Below are 18,775 nucleotides of genomic sequence, written 5' to 3'. Positions count from 1 at the left end.
TCTCATCTTCTTCTTCTATAAAGTACATACATACATACATATGTGTGCACGTTTCTTCTTCTATCACGTACACACACACACACACACACACACGTAGCATGCATATATAAATGTGTATATGCATATATGTATACATATTAGGGTTTCCATTTGTTTAGCAAAATAGAAGAGAGACAAGTGGCCATTTTCCAACCTCACAACCTTTGGCGTATGTTTGAGCATAGTGCTCAAAATCACACAAGGACCTTAACATTCATGACAATGTAGAGAAGGGAAAGACAAGCAGGTAGTAAAATTTCATATTTTCACAACTCTGAGCATTATAGATGGAGACATCCATAACATGCGATCATAGTAGTGACCTTTATGAGCATGCAAGTGTGACCCATTTTTGGGTGGTGGTATGTGATATGGGGGGAGAGTTGGTGAGGGCCCTTACTCGCCCACAAGCTAGTAAATTGAAAGGGCATGGAACATGTTGGATGATATGAGCTCATCATTTGAGGGGGAGGGTTGGAAAAAAAGTGGAGGAGGGTACAACTATTTGGGCATGAAGGGGGAGCATGCAACCTCAAGAAATATTATGTAGGATATATTGTTCAAAAGTCAGGTAATAATTCAAATCTAAATGGGTGAAAGTAAATTTGGATATCCCACATGACATGATCGATGAGTTGGATGCATTGAATGTAGTCAAAGGTAGCTCTTGATGTTAGAAAAGGGTATACCCATTGAATGCTTATAGGGTATACCCATTGAATGCTAATAAGAGTCGTGTCTCTTTGTGCTAACAAGGATCGAATGGATATTTTCCCAATGCTATAAAGGCAGGCCGTTGGGGTCCAAGCTATTTTCAAGAAATTAGTATGCTCATGCGTATTAATGTGTCATTTAACTTATCTCAATTCATAGAATTACTTATCTTAATTCTTTAATCATGAAGCCCATCACTTAACACCACACACACACACACACACACAGACATAAAATCTAGATCTAGCTGGAATCCCTCCTTTTATATTCACAAATTACCTTTTATCTTTGGACCATTTAATCTTTGATTTGTGGCCCTTTAGGCCTTACACTTCCACTCATTCCCAGTACCCTTTATCACTTGTTTTTCAACACTCCCTCTCAAGTGATGAAATCTCTATCATCAGACATACATTAAATCAATACTCTCAGCCATTTGCTAGAGTGGTCCATCTTAGCTTCTTGCCTTCTTTGGGCTATAAGGTTGACTTGACTTGAGATTTTTCACCAGGGTAGGAGGTAGGGAGGGTTATAAGTGGAGGTAAGAGTTGTACTTTTTTACAACTCACTCACTCATGGCATAGGTGCAAATAAAGCAATAGAAAGAGATTGATCTTCTTGGGAGCCTCAACTTTGATGCAAAGTAAGTTGTCCAAGCTCTTTGATGGATTACAAAAGAGCAAAAAACTTGAGCCTAATGGAAAGAAAAAATGAAAACCTTAATTAAACATTAATCATTTGCTTAATCCTACCTAGTGGCTCTAATTACCATCTAATCCTACCTAGTGGCTCTAATTACTATCTAATCTAGCTATGCAAACCCCAAGATCTGATACCATGACAAAAAATGTCGATCTAGTTCACGCTAAGGAGGATTAAAGTAAATGAACACCTTCAAAATAAAAAGATTACTTGATTAAATATATTGTATACATCAAGACACTAATGACTCAATAGGCTCTTAATATCCATAAATGGATAAATCAACAAGGAGAGCCAAGTACATCCTTCAATCATCTCCTAGTGACCATTTTATGTAGGCTAAGACATCGGAAGTAGAGTGGCTTTGTGTGCCAAAACATGATAATGGATATTCCGAATGTCGCAAGCATCAGATGAAGTAGATGAGAAGGCATTTCATCAAGCACTATTGGAAGCACTCCACTGTAAATGGCAATCATCAGAAAAAAGGGCTAAATTTGAATATTATGGCTCACACATCAACCCAAACTATTGGATCACATACTTAAGTGAAGAAGACAATGCTCAGAAATACATAAGCATGCCTATTCCCGCCAATGCAAGGAGAGGTCTTGCACTTATCCGGACTAGGTCACACACACTCGAGATTGAAAAAGGAGCATGGAGCAATATCCCAAGAGAGAAAAGACTATGCAAAGTATGCACTTTGGGAGCAGTGGAGACGGAGGAACATGTCCTTTTAACATGCCCACAATATGACCACATAAGAAAGGACTTTAGTACCATTCTAGAAGGATATCATGTCTTGGTGCTGTAGGCATTTATATCACCAAGATTCTTAAACATCATGGCTATACGACAAGCTCCATATCACTCCCATGAAGAGAGAAGACTTTGTATTTCCCTCCAATGAAGGGAGAAGGCTTTGTTTTTTTGTTTCTTACAACTTTGTAATAATTTCGTGGAGGGTGAAGGTCCCATAGGCCGTTTATCGGCTCCCAAAGGACGATAATACATTCTTCTTCTTCTTCTTCTTCTTCTTCTTCTTCTTCTCTCTCTCTCTCTCTCTAGCTTTCTTATATCACCATGATGGACATACTAGATGGGCTCTTGCTTGACATACAAGGCTGATTGAATGTTTTTATTCACCTCTTCCATATCCCATCGCTTATTGTACCATATACCTGGCATAGTAGGATCTAGATTTTTCATCTTGTATAATCTCATAGTCCCAGATCTTAGCTTTTAATTTTCAATTTTAGTTTACTATTGCTTTTTCTTATTTCATCCATGAAGAGATTTCATGGACACTATATATACATCATTTTGGTCTCATAGACCCTTTGGGTCTTTTGAAGACGTTAATATAACTTTCTTTTCTCTCTCTCTCTCTCCCCCCCGCCTCCCAAAAGTCACGTCGTGTGTAAAAATCTGCTACTACTAAAAAAAGACAATGTTATATCACGAAGATGAATTTAATGAACGTTGATGTGTGTATAATAGTACACCATTAGTATAAACTAAGAAAATAATACAAAATTCTTGACACATTGATGAATTGAGTACTAGTACTACCCACGTGTTACTGCGGTATGTAAAAGACATTAAGAAGCACAACGCAAGAGTGATAGCCGGAATACAAAGGGTCAAATTAGGAATGGAAACCGAAATACAAAGGGTCAAATTAGGAATGGAACCCGAAATACAAAGGGTCAAATCGTGTTATTTTTTCTTCTTATTTTTTTAAAATCCAAGATTTCTTTTTTCTCTCGTGTCCTTGTGCCTTGGTTGTCCACGTTAATATGTAATAGATAAAAACATTCAAACATTACATAAATAATAAGAAATTGTACTTATGATAAGTATCTTAAGAAACGAGAATTTCATTGTGCTATTACAGAATTATAGCGCAGTAAATATATTTGCATATAATATAACAAATGACACTTATATTATTATTGCAATTACATACACTTAATAAGGAGGGTTAGTAAGCCATTATATTACAGAAAGCTTTAAGAGATCAGAAGCAAGCGTCTTGCTTGCTGGTTGGGAATCGACCTTCATATCAACAGTGATGGTAGACACCACGTCCACTTTTTTTCCCAAGCCAGCCAGCATCCACATATTGAACAAGCAAAGGGCAGGGTCGATACTTGCTGTCTCCAAGCCCTTGATACAAAACGCGCATGATAGACAGACATGTATCAAGGCCGATAAAATCTGCCAATGCTAGTGGTCCCATCGGATGGTTGGTGCCCAGCTTCATACCATTGTCAATGTCATCTGCTGTGCCCACCCCTTCCATGAGTGCATAAAAGGCCTCATTGATCATGGGCATGAGTATCCGGTTGACTATGAAACCAGGATAATCCTTTGAGCAACTTACAGTCTTTCCAAACCTGTCAAAACAGGCGAGCAATGTAAGAGATTTCTCGCGCCCACCTCGTGTTGAAGAGAGAGAGAGAGAGAGAGAGAGAGAGAGAAGAGGATGATGATGAGTCTTTTTCGCCATAGCCAGCCTTCAGACCACATAAGATCCTTACAATGGCACTGAAGTGCAGCAGATGGGACTTCAAACTCACGAGAGGAGCACAAGAACACAACCATGCATGGGCCAGCCGGCAGACCACATAAGATCCTTACAATGGCACTGAAGTGCAGCAGATGGGACTTAAACCCATGAGAGGAGCACAAGAACACAACTGTGCATCCACTCTCTACATCATGGTCTTCCAAGAACAAACCTTTCCGCAAGGGCCTTGGTTGTTTCGAACACAGAGTCCTCTGTAGCCATGCCCCGGACAACTTCTACAAGCTTCATTATTGGGGGCGGATTCATAAAATGCATGCCAATAACCTTACAACAAAAAGTAGCAAAAAAAAAAAACAAATTAGGATGAGAATCAATCAAACTAGCTCGCCTTGAGAACAAAGAAACACAATCCCCTTCACCTGCTGAGGGCGTCCCGTGGATGTTGATAACCGAGTGATCGAGATAGAGCTCGTATTTGAAGCCAAAATTGCCGAAGACTTCACACACTTGTCCAGCTGAGCAAATATTTGCCTCTTTAAATCTTCGTTCTCTGCGACTGCTTCAACCACAAAATCCGCAGGCTTTAAGTCTTCTAGTAAGGTGGTGGTCTTTATGTGTGCAAGTGATTCATCCATTTGTTCCTGCAAGATGCAGTAAAGTGCAAAATTGTTTTGCCAGTCCCCATCTTTAAAAAAATGAAGCCACACTAAATATCATCACCATGAATGATGTGAAGGGGTTAACTGTCTACACTACTTGCACTAATCAACACCCTCCCTTCTCACTCACGCACTTCATATTGCAGGACAGCAAAGCTTTCCCTTCACAGTAAAGTAAACCAAGGAAGCCCCGAAAGGCACCACCCCACAGAATGGTGGCTACAATGAAAATGTAAGGCCTTGCATGCATCACCAACCATAGGACATCCAAAGAAAGAGGAAGTACAGATGTCACATTAAGCAGTCTCACAACTTGAAAAAAAAAGCAGTAACCAAGGAAGCCCCGAAAGGCACCACCCCACAGAATGGTGGCTACAATGAAAATGTAAGGCCTTGCATGCATCACCAACCATAGGACATCCAAAGAAAGAGGAAGTACAGATGTCACATTAAGCGGTCTCACAACTTGAAAAAAAAAGCAGTAACTTCTTGACATTCTCGACAGCAGAAACTCCAAAGATTTTTCGCTTTGCTTCTTGGTAGACCCTGCCATATTGCAAGCCTATCCAGGCACCGCTCCTCAATGTAGCCAACCAGCCCCCCATCCACATTGCAGAGATATGCCATCGCCCACCAATCTGCCCTTTTCACTATTGAATCGGTCAACCAAGCTATCCAGAGACTTGAAAATGGTAAAGCAAAGGACCATGAGGGCCTTCAATCGGAGTTACTCTCATGGTTGTGAAACCCCTGGCACCTGCACCTATTCTAGTGATCTTTTCAATGAACCTGTCTTGTCATGGCTTACCCCAAAATTGGTCTGAGAACATCACTGTACCCATTCACAAGCGAGAGGAGGTGGGCGGACCAGGGAAAGGAGGGCAATGACGCCACAAATGTCACGTGCACCAATTAATTGGGTGATGTGTGCACAGAATCCTTCAGTTTAGAGCCAGACTTGGGGCAGTTTTGGACCACCTAAGAATGTGTAAACAAATTGGTAATTGCGTTTCCTCAACAGTTGCAGAGCTTCAAGGACCTGAAGAAGTCGGAGAGTTTGAACCAATGGAAGACCAAGGTCACAAGGATTCCAACAACATGCAAGGAACAGCCTGGATCCTACAAGCTGAGATCAACCAAGAGGTGCTATTGTCTGATTTTGCAGAGTCAATGCAAGTTCAAGAATCATGCTCTAAGGGCTAGCAAAACACAAAGTTGGTGGCAACACCAATAGCCCAAAGTCATCTGATTTCATTCTCCAGTTTACTTTAGTGGGGAATAAAAACTCACTTTATTCCAGCTATAAAAATGCAAAAGGTTTACCGATTGTTAACTTCAGCTACTCAAGAGGAAGCCTATAAATAGCAAGGTTTGGATCATATCTCAACATTCACACTTGGACATTCAAGTCTCAGCTCTGAATCAACAGTTGGCAGCCCCGGCACAACAGGTTTTAGCCATGTACAGCTTGGACCAATGAGTATAGTCAAGTCACATGCATGAGTAGCTTAACGCACACCATTCGATGAACAATTGTAGATATTCAATATTCAATTAATACATGGTAGATGTGAATCTCTTCCCTTCCCTTTGTGTGCATGTTCAGTTTGTGCATTAATTAGTGTTGATTCCCATATATAATCAGCACGCTTCCGCTTACCATGTTACAACATAACTACTGGACCATCATGGTTGGTCATCACAAATAGAGGCATGTCTGAGTGATTGGGTAGAGCAACAAGAGGTTCAAGCCATTGGCCAAACAAGCTTTGGATGAGGACAAGATGTACTATTGTTTTGTGGATTTTGCAAGGCCTTTAACACGGTTCCACGTACTTGATTGACCTATCACTCGCCGAGTACACACAAAGAACAGGCTTTTAGAGCTTGTGCACAACACGAATGGGTAAAACAAGGCTTCCTCCTCTCACCCATGCTCTTTGGGCTTTATATAGATAATCTCCCAGATTTCCTTCACAGATTGGGTGGTGAGGGGTCCATCCTAGTTGAGACTCTAGTATTGTCACCAGCTTGAACATTTCCCAATGTTTTCGTATGTGAAAGGGGCTCTAGTGGACTCCACATGCCTTTCCTTCGCCTCATGAACTTGAGAGGCTGTGGACTTCCCTTGCAGCTGAACAGGCTCAAGAGCAAGCCATTGCTCAAGAATGTTTTCAGCAGATGGAGGAAACTCGAAAGCAGGAGTTTGAAGCCTTGCTTCTCATTGTACAACACGCACTGGCAACGACTCGAAGACAACTAGCATTCACGAGCGGATCCAGGTCAGTAAATATGATGGTAAGATGGATGCCAATGTTGTTCATTCATGGTTGCATCAATTTATTTCGTATTTTTCTGTTGTTCCTAAGGATGACCATCATAAAATTGTTTTGGCATCGAAGCACCTCACAGGTGATGCCACCATTTGGTGGAATGATTGGCAAGGCCACCATACCCCAGGGCAAGGAAGGGGGGGGGGGGGGGTGTACTCATAGCAACGTGGGAAGCCTTTATGGAGGATTTCAGGACCAGATTTTTACCTCCCTAGTATTTGGATAGGTTGGAGGACAAGTTTTGAGGTCTTCTCCAGAAATCGTAGCCAATCCTTCAATACACCAGTAAGGTAACCCAGCTCGGGACTTGGCTTCAAAAGTTTGACAAAGAGAGCCTTGGTGTTTTTCTCTATGGGCTTCCGACTCAAAACCATGGTTGACGCCATCAAGCTTGCCATAGATATGGAGATGAAATACAACCATGGGAAACCTAAGCAGTCCTCCGGCACTAGTAGCCAGTCTAAACATTACCCTGAAGCTAAGGAAGGCCATAAGTCCTAGGGGCAAGGAACAAAGACCAATCATCCGGCCTTGTGCATACATTCAACAAAGCAGCACTTCGGTGTGCTATAGTTCCCAAGGCCTCCGCAAAGAGCATTCTTCAGCATTTAGTGTTGCATGCGCGGAAGCCTTCGCTGCTGTGCTGATCCACAGCCCTAAGCCTGATTACAAACATTGATGCTGATTAACACATGATTAAGACACAGGAGAGAGAAGAAGAGAGAGATTGGTGTCATAATTTTCTGTATTTTAATATGTTACAAAAAAGTTGCATAAAAGCTTGTACATGGTGCAGGCCCTTGGTCAGCCCCGGAGGGGTGACCTCTTGCCTCTTACATGACTACTTCTGCTAGCTTCAATGCTGATTACTGAAATGACTTGCTGGTTTTGCTGAATTATGACTTTTGCTTATATATATGTGAGGGATGCTAGTCGGTCAGTATCAACAGCAGTCGGCCTGCTTGGTGGACAAATAAAATGCTGAAATCACCTTTTAATGCTGCACTTTCACTGAGGTTGCCCACACTTTACGCCATGCTGCCTATAGCCTGGACAACACTGCTGGCAACCGACAGAGCCCTGCTGGCTGCCGACAGGGTGCCAGACCCCCCTCATGCTCATGAATCATGACGATGTTGGCTGCTAATGATGATGTTGATGATGCTAATGATGATGTGGCTACTGATGATGATGAGGATGCTGTAGATGCTATGAGTAATGCTAAAGACGTTGATGTTGCTGATGTTGTCCTACTGATACTTAACCAAGGATTAAGACTGTTCATGCATAGGAATTAGCCATGGCACGGGCGTGCACGTGACATTCCCTTCTGCTAAACTTGATGGCGGGGTGGACACTTTGTCATCCTTCCTCCCTAGACTACTATTGAATTTGACTTACTGACTTCGACTTTGAACTGCTACTGACAATTGACTTATATTTTTGTCTGAGCACCTTCACTCCTAATCTCCACTTCCAAGTCTTGCTGAAGAATTGAGCATCTGTTCCACTGCAGTCCCCATGCTTACCCTTAACACATTCGTGGGTCCCCTACTGGAACTGATCATGCCTATTGCTAGGCCTTTGGAACTGATCTGAGAACTTAATGATGTACTAATTCTGTGTACATACCCTCACGGAAGGCTTCCTCTGGCTTTGCTTGCTCTGCAGACCACTCCATCTGCTACCCTATTGCATTCTTGTGCTGGAACTATGCACCTTCCTTGGGACAATGCTTAGTGGGTTGAGCTTGAATGCTCTAACACCAATGTTGCATGCGTAGAGGCCTTTGCTGGGCAGTCCTTGAAGTACTCTTTTGGCATCCATTTCGCATCGTTCTTAAATTTCAAGAGGAATTTTCTGACCACTGTCTTTTCTCTTTTTCTCACGGAATGAAATAAAATCTGTTCCGGGTGTAAGATTTCTTCTTGTTCTTCCACTTCTGGTGGATCCTCCAATACATGCTCCTCTGGGGATAGTCCTGTATATGGCTTCAATAAACTGACATGGAAGGCATTATGTATCGTCCAATGATCTGGAAGGTCCAAATGATTAACATACATCGTTGATCTTCTTGGTAACCTGAAAAGGTCCATAATACCTGGGGACAAGCTTGGGTTCCTTGAGCTCCTTAGCTTTTGACTTTCTAAGTCATGATACCCGATGTCCCATATAAGGTGGGGCATGGCATTCTTCCATTACTTTTGGTCTCAAATCCTTGGTCACACATAAACGGATTTGCATCATAAGAAAACCTTCCTTGATGACATAAGAAGTCACCAAGTCTCCGTTCTGCAAGCTGTCCCACATGTCCTTGAAATCTTCATTTGTAGCATAAAGATCTTTCATCATAGTTAAGTCCAAATGATATCCCGTGGAAACTGCATGGGTCATGGGTCTTTGTCCCCATTTGGTCCATCTCCATTTCTCGAGCCACTTCTATGGGACTGTCACTCCATAGAGCGGCCAGATTTGTACCATGTTCACATGTGGCTAGGCTAGTGTCCCATGTGAAAGGGTCAGTCATCTTGTGTCACATGGACGGGAACTAGTTTTATGCCACCCGTGTGTGACCAATATTGTGCCATATGGACGGAAGCCTGTTTGCTGCCACCCATGTATGACCAGGATTGCGTCTTACCCATGGGATTGTCACTCCATGGTAGGACTGCTATTTGTGCCGAGCTTTGTCTATGGGATTTTCACTCCATATAGGAAGGCCCATGCCAGGATTTATGTTTTGCCTATGGGACTGTCACTCCATAGGAAGACCAGGACTTCACATTTCTATTACGCCAGTTTCCGACAAGAAATTCTTGTACAAGTTTCATGAAAGGGAGATTTTGTCCATTACATGTGCACGTGCATAAACTTGTTTTCACATGATTTATTTTCGTGTGTTTGCCTGCTATGACGTGCCAGTACACTGGACGGGGACGCCCCCAGTGTACCATGGTGGGTGTGCTGTCTGCTGACGAGTTGGTGTGGTGTATGAACAGGTGGTAAGTATTGCCTTTTGACCTTTTTCAAATGTAAAATCTATAAAGTAGTATAAACCTTAATATTTATAAGGTTGGGTGTTTACACACATTTAAAATTATGACCGGACACCTTTCAATGTGGGTGCCCAAGGATTAACCATTGATTAAGGCCTACTAATATTTTAGACTAAGGATTGCATGGAAAAAAATTCCCTCCAGCACGTGGACGGTGGTATGGGAGTGGTTAATGGAAAGAGGGCACCGAGACTGGATTGGAGGAGGGCGAATGGTTTTCTCCTGTTGCCAGTTGCTGCTCCTGTACCTGCCATCAGACTTGTTGCTAGCTGCTGCTCTTGTACCCGCCATGAGACCTGCTGCCGGCTGCTGCTCCTGTACCCGCCATCAGCATTGGCTGCTACTGCTCTTGTACCTGCCATTAGCACTAGCTACTGCTACTCCTGAACCCGCCATCAACACCAGCTGATGCTGCTCCTGTACCCACCATCAGTACCGGCTGCTGTTGCTCCTGTACCCACCATCAGGACTGGTTGCTGCTGCAATCCTCGTCTCTTCTTCCAACTGTCCTCCTGCTGCTGTCTGCACCAACCAAGACCGCATTAAAGGGGACACTCTCCTCTCCTTAGATCCTAATTTGAATCTCAATCAGGTACTTGTTTCTGTAATTCAAATTCAGATAAGATTAAATTTAAGTGTTGTTTCTCCAAGTCTTATGCAGGAAATCATCACCACCGGTTTCCTTCACTATGGAAGGCCACTGGGATGGTGATCTTTCCCCGTGAGTATCCTGATCACGCCCTCACATTCAAAGGAGCCAGTGAAGGTCAATGGGGTTTGAGGGAAACTGGGAGCAAAGCTTACATGGGAGCACCAGGTATCACTCCCTCCGCGGTGCCTCACCCTGCCAGGTGTTAGTACGGGCGTGCCTGTTGGTGCACGGTCCCGGAAGACCAGTGAAGGGTGGGTATTCACCCAGTGAAGGTGGGAGACTGCCTGTGATTTGGTCTACTCCGACAACCGATTCTTTATCGACAGAAATCTTATTGTTTTCAGTTGTATTCACTCCATGTTATGGAGAAATCTGGCCTTGGGAACCTTGAACACTTGTACATATAAATACTCCAAGAAATACAAACTGTATTGAGGGGGGGACCGGCCCTTTCCGGCCCCAGTGATGATGTCAAGTGTTCTTTATCATTTCCAGTTTTAATGTTGCAAGTATTGTTCCATTGTTTGTATTGGTTAAGTGATCTAATAATGTGTATTTTATCTTCCGATTTGTAGGTCTCCCGCAGGGAGCGGTTACAATCTTCGAGATAGAGAATCTGCTACTTTGTTGTCTTTTCCATGAGTATACATAATCTGAAAATGAAATTGGGCCCAATAGCTAGCCCATCTTATATGCTTTTCTGATATCTTAGGTTGAGACATAAAATACCTAAGACTTTAATGATCTGTCTTGATAACAAACTCAACAACCATAAGATAATGTTTCCAAATCTTCAAAGCATGTATGATAGCCATCAATTCTTTCTCGTAGGTGGGTGCGATCTTTTCGGCTCCTTGAAGTCTTCGACTCTCATAGGCCACGACATGGCCTTCTTGATTCAAGACCGCTCCAATGCAATCTCTTGAAACATCACACTCTAGAACGAATGGCCTCAACAAATTTGGAATAATCAATACCGGTCCTTTACTAGCATAAACTTTTAGTGCTTCAAAGGATTCTTTTTCAGCTTTGGTCCACCGAAATCCCATGGCTTTCTTTCTTAAATCATGAAGTGGACTTGCTACCACAGCAAACCACTTGATGGACTTCCTGTAAGAAGAGCATAAGCCAAGGAAACTTCGAACTGCAAGCACACTAGTCAACTCTGGCCATTCCACAATAGCCTTGACCTTTTCTGGGTCCATTCTTACCCCTTCCTTGGACACTATATGACCCAAGTAGTGAATCTCTGACAGAAAGAACTCTCTTCTTGCCATTCACATACAACTTGTGCTTCTGCAATTCTTGAAATACCATATCCAAGTGCTTTCGTTTGCTCTTATTTATTCTTTGAATGCACACTAATGTCATCAAAGAAAGTAGCTGCAAACTTTCTATGTGCTCGAAATATTATTTCCATCATTCGGTTGAAGGTAGCCGGGGCATTGGTAAGACCAAAAGGCATCACCAAATACTAATATAGTCCAAAGGTCGTCCTAAACGCGGTCTTGTGAATGTCCTCTGGAACAATCCTGACTTGATGGTATCCACTCTTCAAGTCAATCCTGCTAAAAATAGTGGCTCCATCTAATCTATCTAGGATATCATCAATTCTAGGAATGGGAAACTTGTTTTTTACAGTGATCTTATTAACAGCCCTGTAATCAATGCACATACGCCAAGAACCATCCTTTTTCTGAACCAATAAAGCTGGGGAGCAAAAAGGTGATGAGCTAGGTCGAATCAAACCCTTTTTCAAAAGCTCTGTCATTTGCTTCATAATCTCCTCTTGTTGAGCCTGACTCACTCGATAAGGAGGCCTATTAGGAGGTGAGCTTCCTGGCATGATGTCAATCTTATGATCTTCCGATCTCTTTGGAGATAGCTCTGCTGGAAGAGTATCTGCAAAACAATCCTCATACTTCTTTAGGAAATCTTTCCTTTCATGATCAAGAGTTGAGAGTTACTCATCACCCTTAAATTCCTTTGGATCTCTTACATATATTAAGTACGAAGAAATAGATTGCTTTATTGCTTTAGGAACTTGTACATGACTAATGAGTGGAATGGAATTCCCCTCAACTCCTACATCAAAAGTTACATTCTTGCCTTTAAAAGGAAACCTAATCTTATTTCCAGCCCAATCAATGGCTAGATCTATCTTCTTATGCCAAGGCATACTCAAAATCACATCACAATGTCCAACTTTGCTAACCACAAAGTTCTCATGATCCACATAGTCTCCAATCTGTAAGCGGAGCTTTCCCAAAATAGGAGTCACCTTGGCTGACATTCCTTCAAAAGCGGCACTTGCTGTAATAGGAGTTCCGAATCTATTCGGAGGAAGGTTCATGGCTTCAACCACTCGTGGATAGATGTAGTGGTGAGTAGCACCACTATTGAAGTGGATAAGTACTGGTTGGTTTGCCACTTTGCCCCAAGCTTTGAAGAGTTGCCTCTTCTCTGATGGAGTATCATCTTCATGTTGAAGTTCTTTAGGTAATGCATTACTTTGGGGCGGTTTGGCTTCTTGGTTCGGTTTGTCAGGACATTTTGCAGCCATATGTCCTTTCTTTCCACATTGGAAACATTTACCTTCTTTGACATGATCCTCGAGTTGCTTGCGGGATAGCTTCTTTTGGTACAATGGGGGTTTATCCTCATTTTTGTTCTTATCTTGTGGCTCATTCCTTGCTTGAGATACCCCTTTGAACTTCTTCTTTTGGGATGAGTCTCGATTCTCATTCTTTGATTTGCCCACCATCCAAGGCATATATAGAGCTTCGGCTTGCAAGGCTTTGTCTTGGGCTCCTTCCAAGGTTTTAGGTTCCATCATATAGACTGCTTGATAAAGCTTTGGTTGCAATCCATTGACAAACTTTCGCATTTCCATCAATGGTACAATAGGAGTATATGAGGTAAACTTCAATGAGACAGCTGAAAAGTTATTAAGATATGTTGCCATACTTTCTTCCGCTCTTTGCTTTACCTCATCCCATTCCTTATGTACATTTGCCTCGAAGGTAGCGGGAAGGAACTTCTTGCTAAACATGGTTTTGAAATCAGCCCATGAAGTGGGTTCGGTCCCTTCTTGGACCACCTTTAGCCACCAATTCAAGGCGGCATCTTTCAAGTGCATACAAACTGTGCGGAGTTTGGACTTTTCAAAGAAGTCCTCGCCTCCAAAGGTGGCATCAAACTGTTTGATGAAGGATAGAGCTTTTTGAGTGTCCCACTTTCCATAAAAGGTATCAAACTTTACGCTTTTCTCTCTTGGTTTGAAGTCTGCTTTGCCGGTTGAAGGCTCCTTTGCCTTCTTCTCTTTTGCTTGGCAAGAAGAGGCTACATCTGATAGAGCGGGTCTAGGGGTAGCTTCTCTCTGTCCTCCACGAGTGATGGATCGGGTGGCTCTGGGTTCTTCTCTAAAGGAAAACCCTTTACCTCGTAAGTAGGCTTTAGCAGCTTCCATACCTTTGGCTTCGGTGGTCTGGTCTTTGATAAAGTCTTCGAACATCTTAGCTCTTTTGTGACATGCAGGGGATTGATCGTAGTAAACAACCTTAGGCTAATACTAAACTTCACTTAATGATTCTTAAGAGATGGACAATGTTGTCAATGCAATGCAATGCAGCTATATTAAATGCAAGGGTTACAACTGAGATCTATGAATAGATCTATGCTGAATGTTGATGATGACGACTAATCCTTTCTCCAATGCTGGGGTCCACCTTCTGGCTGCTGGTTTTCCTCTATGTAGGAGGCAGGAAGATGACTGAATGCTGATTATGCTGAATCTACTGCTGATCTGCTGACTCCCAATGCTCCCAAGGAAGGAAAACGTTGAGAAGAGAAGATATCTAATGCTGATTATGATGCGCTTCTTGTATATGGGTTTTGCTGCTGGTCGGTTTGCTGAGAACTGCTGTCAGCCAGCCATAAATGCTCACTACTGCATAAAATATTCCAAATACTGCTATCGCCTGCTGGATATAGCTGTCGGCTGATCCTAACAGTACACGACCTGATATAATAAATGCTTATGAATGCCTTCTGTGCTGTAGAAGGCCCAAACACATGTTGCACCTGATGATATATATGCTGAAAATGCCTGGGTAATACTTTATGTTCCTAAATGCTATCTACTAAATGCTTATGAATGCTCTAATATGCTATGTCACTTGTACACCTTTTGGGTGTGCACGTGACATTCCCCTCTGCTAAACTGTTGTTGGGTGGTACACCTGGCAACCTTTCGACGACTCTGCTGATCCTCCTCCACGGAAACCATTGCCCCCTTCTGACTTCTTATGCCGGGACTGAGGTCGACTGCAGGAGTTTGAGCCAAAGACTTCTTTAGTGCGAGAACTACATGGCAAATGCTGGTAGATCTGCTCGGAAATACATGAGTCACCACTAACCTATCTGTGGAATCCTTTCACACATCATCTCCGTCGTTCTTGAACCTCCTGAGGCGATGTTGGAGCAAACTTCCATCTTATTCTGTGGAAGAGAACCCCCTTTTGCTAGTTGAAGCCCAAAACTCCAATTACTCCTTTGATGATGGATGTCATTCTTCCCCAAAAACTCATGGGTAAAACCTGTATGCCTTGCAGATGCAAAATGCTAGACTGACTACTACGATGATTGCTATGTTGATGCAAGCCTTGTGCAACCCTATATGTTGTGCAAGAATGCAAAAGGATGGGTTACTGATGCATACCTAAGGGGAAAACCCTAAGGATGGCCTGCAAGATCTTGAGAATTGGATTTAACTGAGCGGAAGCGACTAAAATGTTGACTTACTGAATGACCTTTGGAATGAACATGAACTAAACCTGCTTACCCTGTAAAGCTCTGATACCAATGTGACATGCGGGGGACTGATTGTAGTAAACAACCTTAGGCTAATACTAAACTTCACTTAATGATGCTTAAGAGATGATGGACAATGATGATGACGACTAATCCTTTCTCCAATGCTGAGGTCCACCTTCTGGATGCTAGTTTTCCTCTATGTAGGAGGCAGGAAGATGACTGAATGCTGATTATGCTGAATCTACTGCTGATCTGCTGACTCCCAATGCTCCCAAGGAAGGAAAACGTTGAGAAGAGAAGATATCTAATGCTGATTATGATTAACTTCTTATATATGGGTTATGCTGCTGGTCGGTTTGCTGAGAACTGCTGTCGGCTAGCCATAAATGCTCATGACTGCATAAAATATTCCAAATACTGCTGTCGCCTCCTGGATATTACTGTTGGCTGGTCCTAACAGTACATGACCTGATATAATAAATGCTCTAAACGCTTATGAATGCCTTCTGTGCTGATGATGGGTGCTGTAGAAGCTCCAAACACATGTTGCACCTGATGATATATATGCTGAAAATGCCTGGCTAATACTTGATGTTCCTAACTGCTATCTACTAAATGCTTATGAATGCTCTGATATGCCATGTCACTTGTACACCTTTTGCGTGTGCACGTGACATCTTCTGTAGTCTTGTTCCTTCTTGGCTCTCCAAGCTAGGAACTCTTCATCTTGAAGATACCTTTTGAACTTAAATCTCGATATTCCGCTGATGTTATAATTGCGGTCTCATGAGAGACGGATTGACAACCTTGGATCTCTTCTGGATGCCCTAGGTTGTCTTCATAGTTGTTCCCTTCTTGAGGCCCTTGGTCTCCCTCAACTCTCAACATGGTTCTGTCACCCTAGAAAAGATTTCTTCAAGAGAAATCCTGCTCTGATACCACTGTAAGCCCAACGGAGCGTGCAGTGATAGATGCAACCACATGTACGAGAGGTAAAGATAGAGAGAGAGAGAAGGGGGACAGAGAGATGGGAATAGGGGTTTCACACAGTACACAACGTTGAGTGGGGAACAGGCCCCGCCCCCTCTTCAAGAATTTATTTCAGGAACAATCCAAGGGCTTTTCCAAGCCAGGACCAATACAACAAATGAATACAATATCAAACAAAAGTGTCGATATCGAGATTGGGCCGAGGTTTGATGTCGAGGCACAAGATAACTGATGTCGAGCTCACCATGAGGATGACCCACAAGAGACTTACACCGGACTAGTACCAAGATATTAGCAAGTCTATGTTGTTCACAAAAATCCCTCAAAGAACTTGTGGAAGAGAGTGGTGTATGATTGCCCAAGATTTGTTCACCAAAAGGGAGGAGGAGGTTCTTCAATGGGAGACAACCCTCCAAAGAAGACGGTTGAAAGGTGGAGCTCATGGAGATGGCAGACGGCAGCCAACAGGCGGAGGTGGAGGAGCAAATAGGGCATCTCAACAGGTGGCGAAGGTGGCTCTGGGGCAGGGGCGGATCCGGGCTCTGGGCGGCGGCGACGGCAGGCGGGGCTCTGGGCGGTGGCGGCGCCAGCGGCAAGCTGCTTTGGGCGACGTCGCTTCTTCATAGGGCGGCACAGAGGTAGCGGTGGTGTGCGTGGTTGGTGCTGCAAAAGGGGTTGCCGCCAACAGAGGTGGAGGAGATGGGTGATTTTGATGAAGTAGAGAGGAAAGATGATGTTGATACCTCTCAACAAGGTTCTCTTGTTCTCCTCAAGTAATAGCTCCAAAGATTTTCTCTATGCCTCACCAAGAGGGTTATGGCTCCTTATATACTTGGAGAGAGACCTTGCTTTTGCCACACTTTGCTTTTGCTTTTGCTTTTTCTTCTAGCTTTTGATTTTCTTTTAAATATTATTTTAATAATAGCCAAAGTTCTGGATTTATGCTTTTACATCTTCAGGGCCTTTCTTTTTGGATAGGTTGATGAAAGCATGGGAACAAGAATCACGAAGTTGGCTCAAGAAAAAGCAAAAAGTTAAACTAGGTTGACCGCGAGCAAGGGGCACCATTGGAAAGAGGAGAGTGAGCTGGACCAAAAAGCTAAAAGCCGTTTTTCCAAAAAGAAGCTCCAGGGCTAAAAAGCAAGGCCCTGAAGTCAGAAAAGCAAAGCACAACAACTTTATTAAAAGATGGGTTATTTTATTAATAAAAGTAAAAGAAGCAAAAGCCAAAGCAAAGAGTAAAAGGCAAAAGCCAAAGCATGGACAAGCTTTTGGTAAAAAGCAAGGCTTCCCCAAGGTATAAAAGAAGCTAGAGCTCTCTTGTTTGGGCATCGAGTGGGTGAAATGTGTGGAGATTATCATCAACGTCACCATCTTAAGCCTCACCACCCTCTCCATTTGCCTAGAACGTTTGCACCACTTTGCTGCACGCCCTGGTCAGTTGTTTCCGCCGGCTGCCACCCAGCTCCTCTGTCGCCGACTTGTGCAGCTCCGCCCGCCGCCACCGCACCAAGCTACTATCAATTACGTCCATATCCTCGACAGGGAGATTGTAACTATTTGGTCCTCCATGCTCTTTTAACATGATATAACTCATGCCCGGACACATGGACAGGATGATGGACACATTGAAGCAGGGTTCCTAAAGTTGGAATTGGAAAAAGCACCCGTCTAGGTCAAAAAGCAAGAAAAAGCAAAAGTCAAACTTTGTTGACCTAAAAGCTGAGCTAGGGCGGCCAAATAGTTACAGGATGCTGGAGACAACATGTTCTCCTGCTATTTATCATTGTATGGACTCCAACGTCAAAGGGCAAATTCATAGCCATAGCATGTGATCACTCCTTATGAGTGTAGTAGCATATTTGTGTGTGTTTGTGAACAACCTTTTAGGATTGGATTTGATATTGTGTAAGTGTGTGTGCAAGTGTGTAAGAAGTTTCCTTAAGGAGACTTGGTCTAAATTTAATTGAGTTAAAAGATAAGGCTAAAAGCCTATAAAAGCATGTATTTGATGGAGCTTTTGATCACATTAATTCAATCCTCATTGAGTCGTGCATCTACTAGTCTTCATTATTTCCATTATTTCATTCTCTCTCCCTCTACACCACACACAGTCAATTTCATATTCAACCCACGGTCCACCATAGCTACCAAGATGTAAACCCTAGCTACATTGGGCTCCTACACAAGTCCATCCGGAGTATCTGGCTCAACATCATTCATCGTGATCAATGGGGGAAGATGCTAGATGGCTTTGACCGTATGCAGAAGTGCCGAGA

At 43.0% G+C, this 18,775-nt stretch overlaps 1 protein-coding gene across 1 annotated transcript in view; it reads right to left on the bottom strand.

Moving 5' to 3' along the window:
- Positions 1-3,388: 3,388 nt before the first annotated feature.
- LOC147633930 (3-hydroxyacyl-CoA dehydrogenase family protein) overlaps positions 3,389-18,775 on the bottom strand; it is a 42,649-nt gene continuing 27,262 nt past the window's right edge. Inside the window, exons 2-4 of the mRNA XM_086804996.1 lie at positions 4,411-4,632; positions 4,203-4,315; positions 3,389-3,857 (exon numbers count right to left, since the gene is read on the bottom strand). Coding sequence (XP_086661122.1) covers positions 3,524-3,857; positions 4,203-4,315; positions 4,411-4,632 — 669 coding nt within the window. The 3' untranslated portion in view covers positions 3,389-3,523. The remainder of the gene's footprint in view (positions 3,858-4,202; positions 4,316-4,410; positions 4,633-18,775) is intronic.

Source organism: Cibotium barometz, chromosome 11 (assembly GCF_041138505.1).
Source record: "Cibotium barometz isolate CiBa-2024 chromosome 11, ASM4113850v1, whole genome shotgun sequence".
Taxonomy (NCBI): domain Eukaryota; kingdom Viridiplantae; phylum Streptophyta; class Polypodiopsida; order Cyatheales; family Cibotiaceae; genus Cibotium; species Cibotium barometz.
This window is presented reverse-complemented; position numbering and strand designations above follow the sequence as displayed.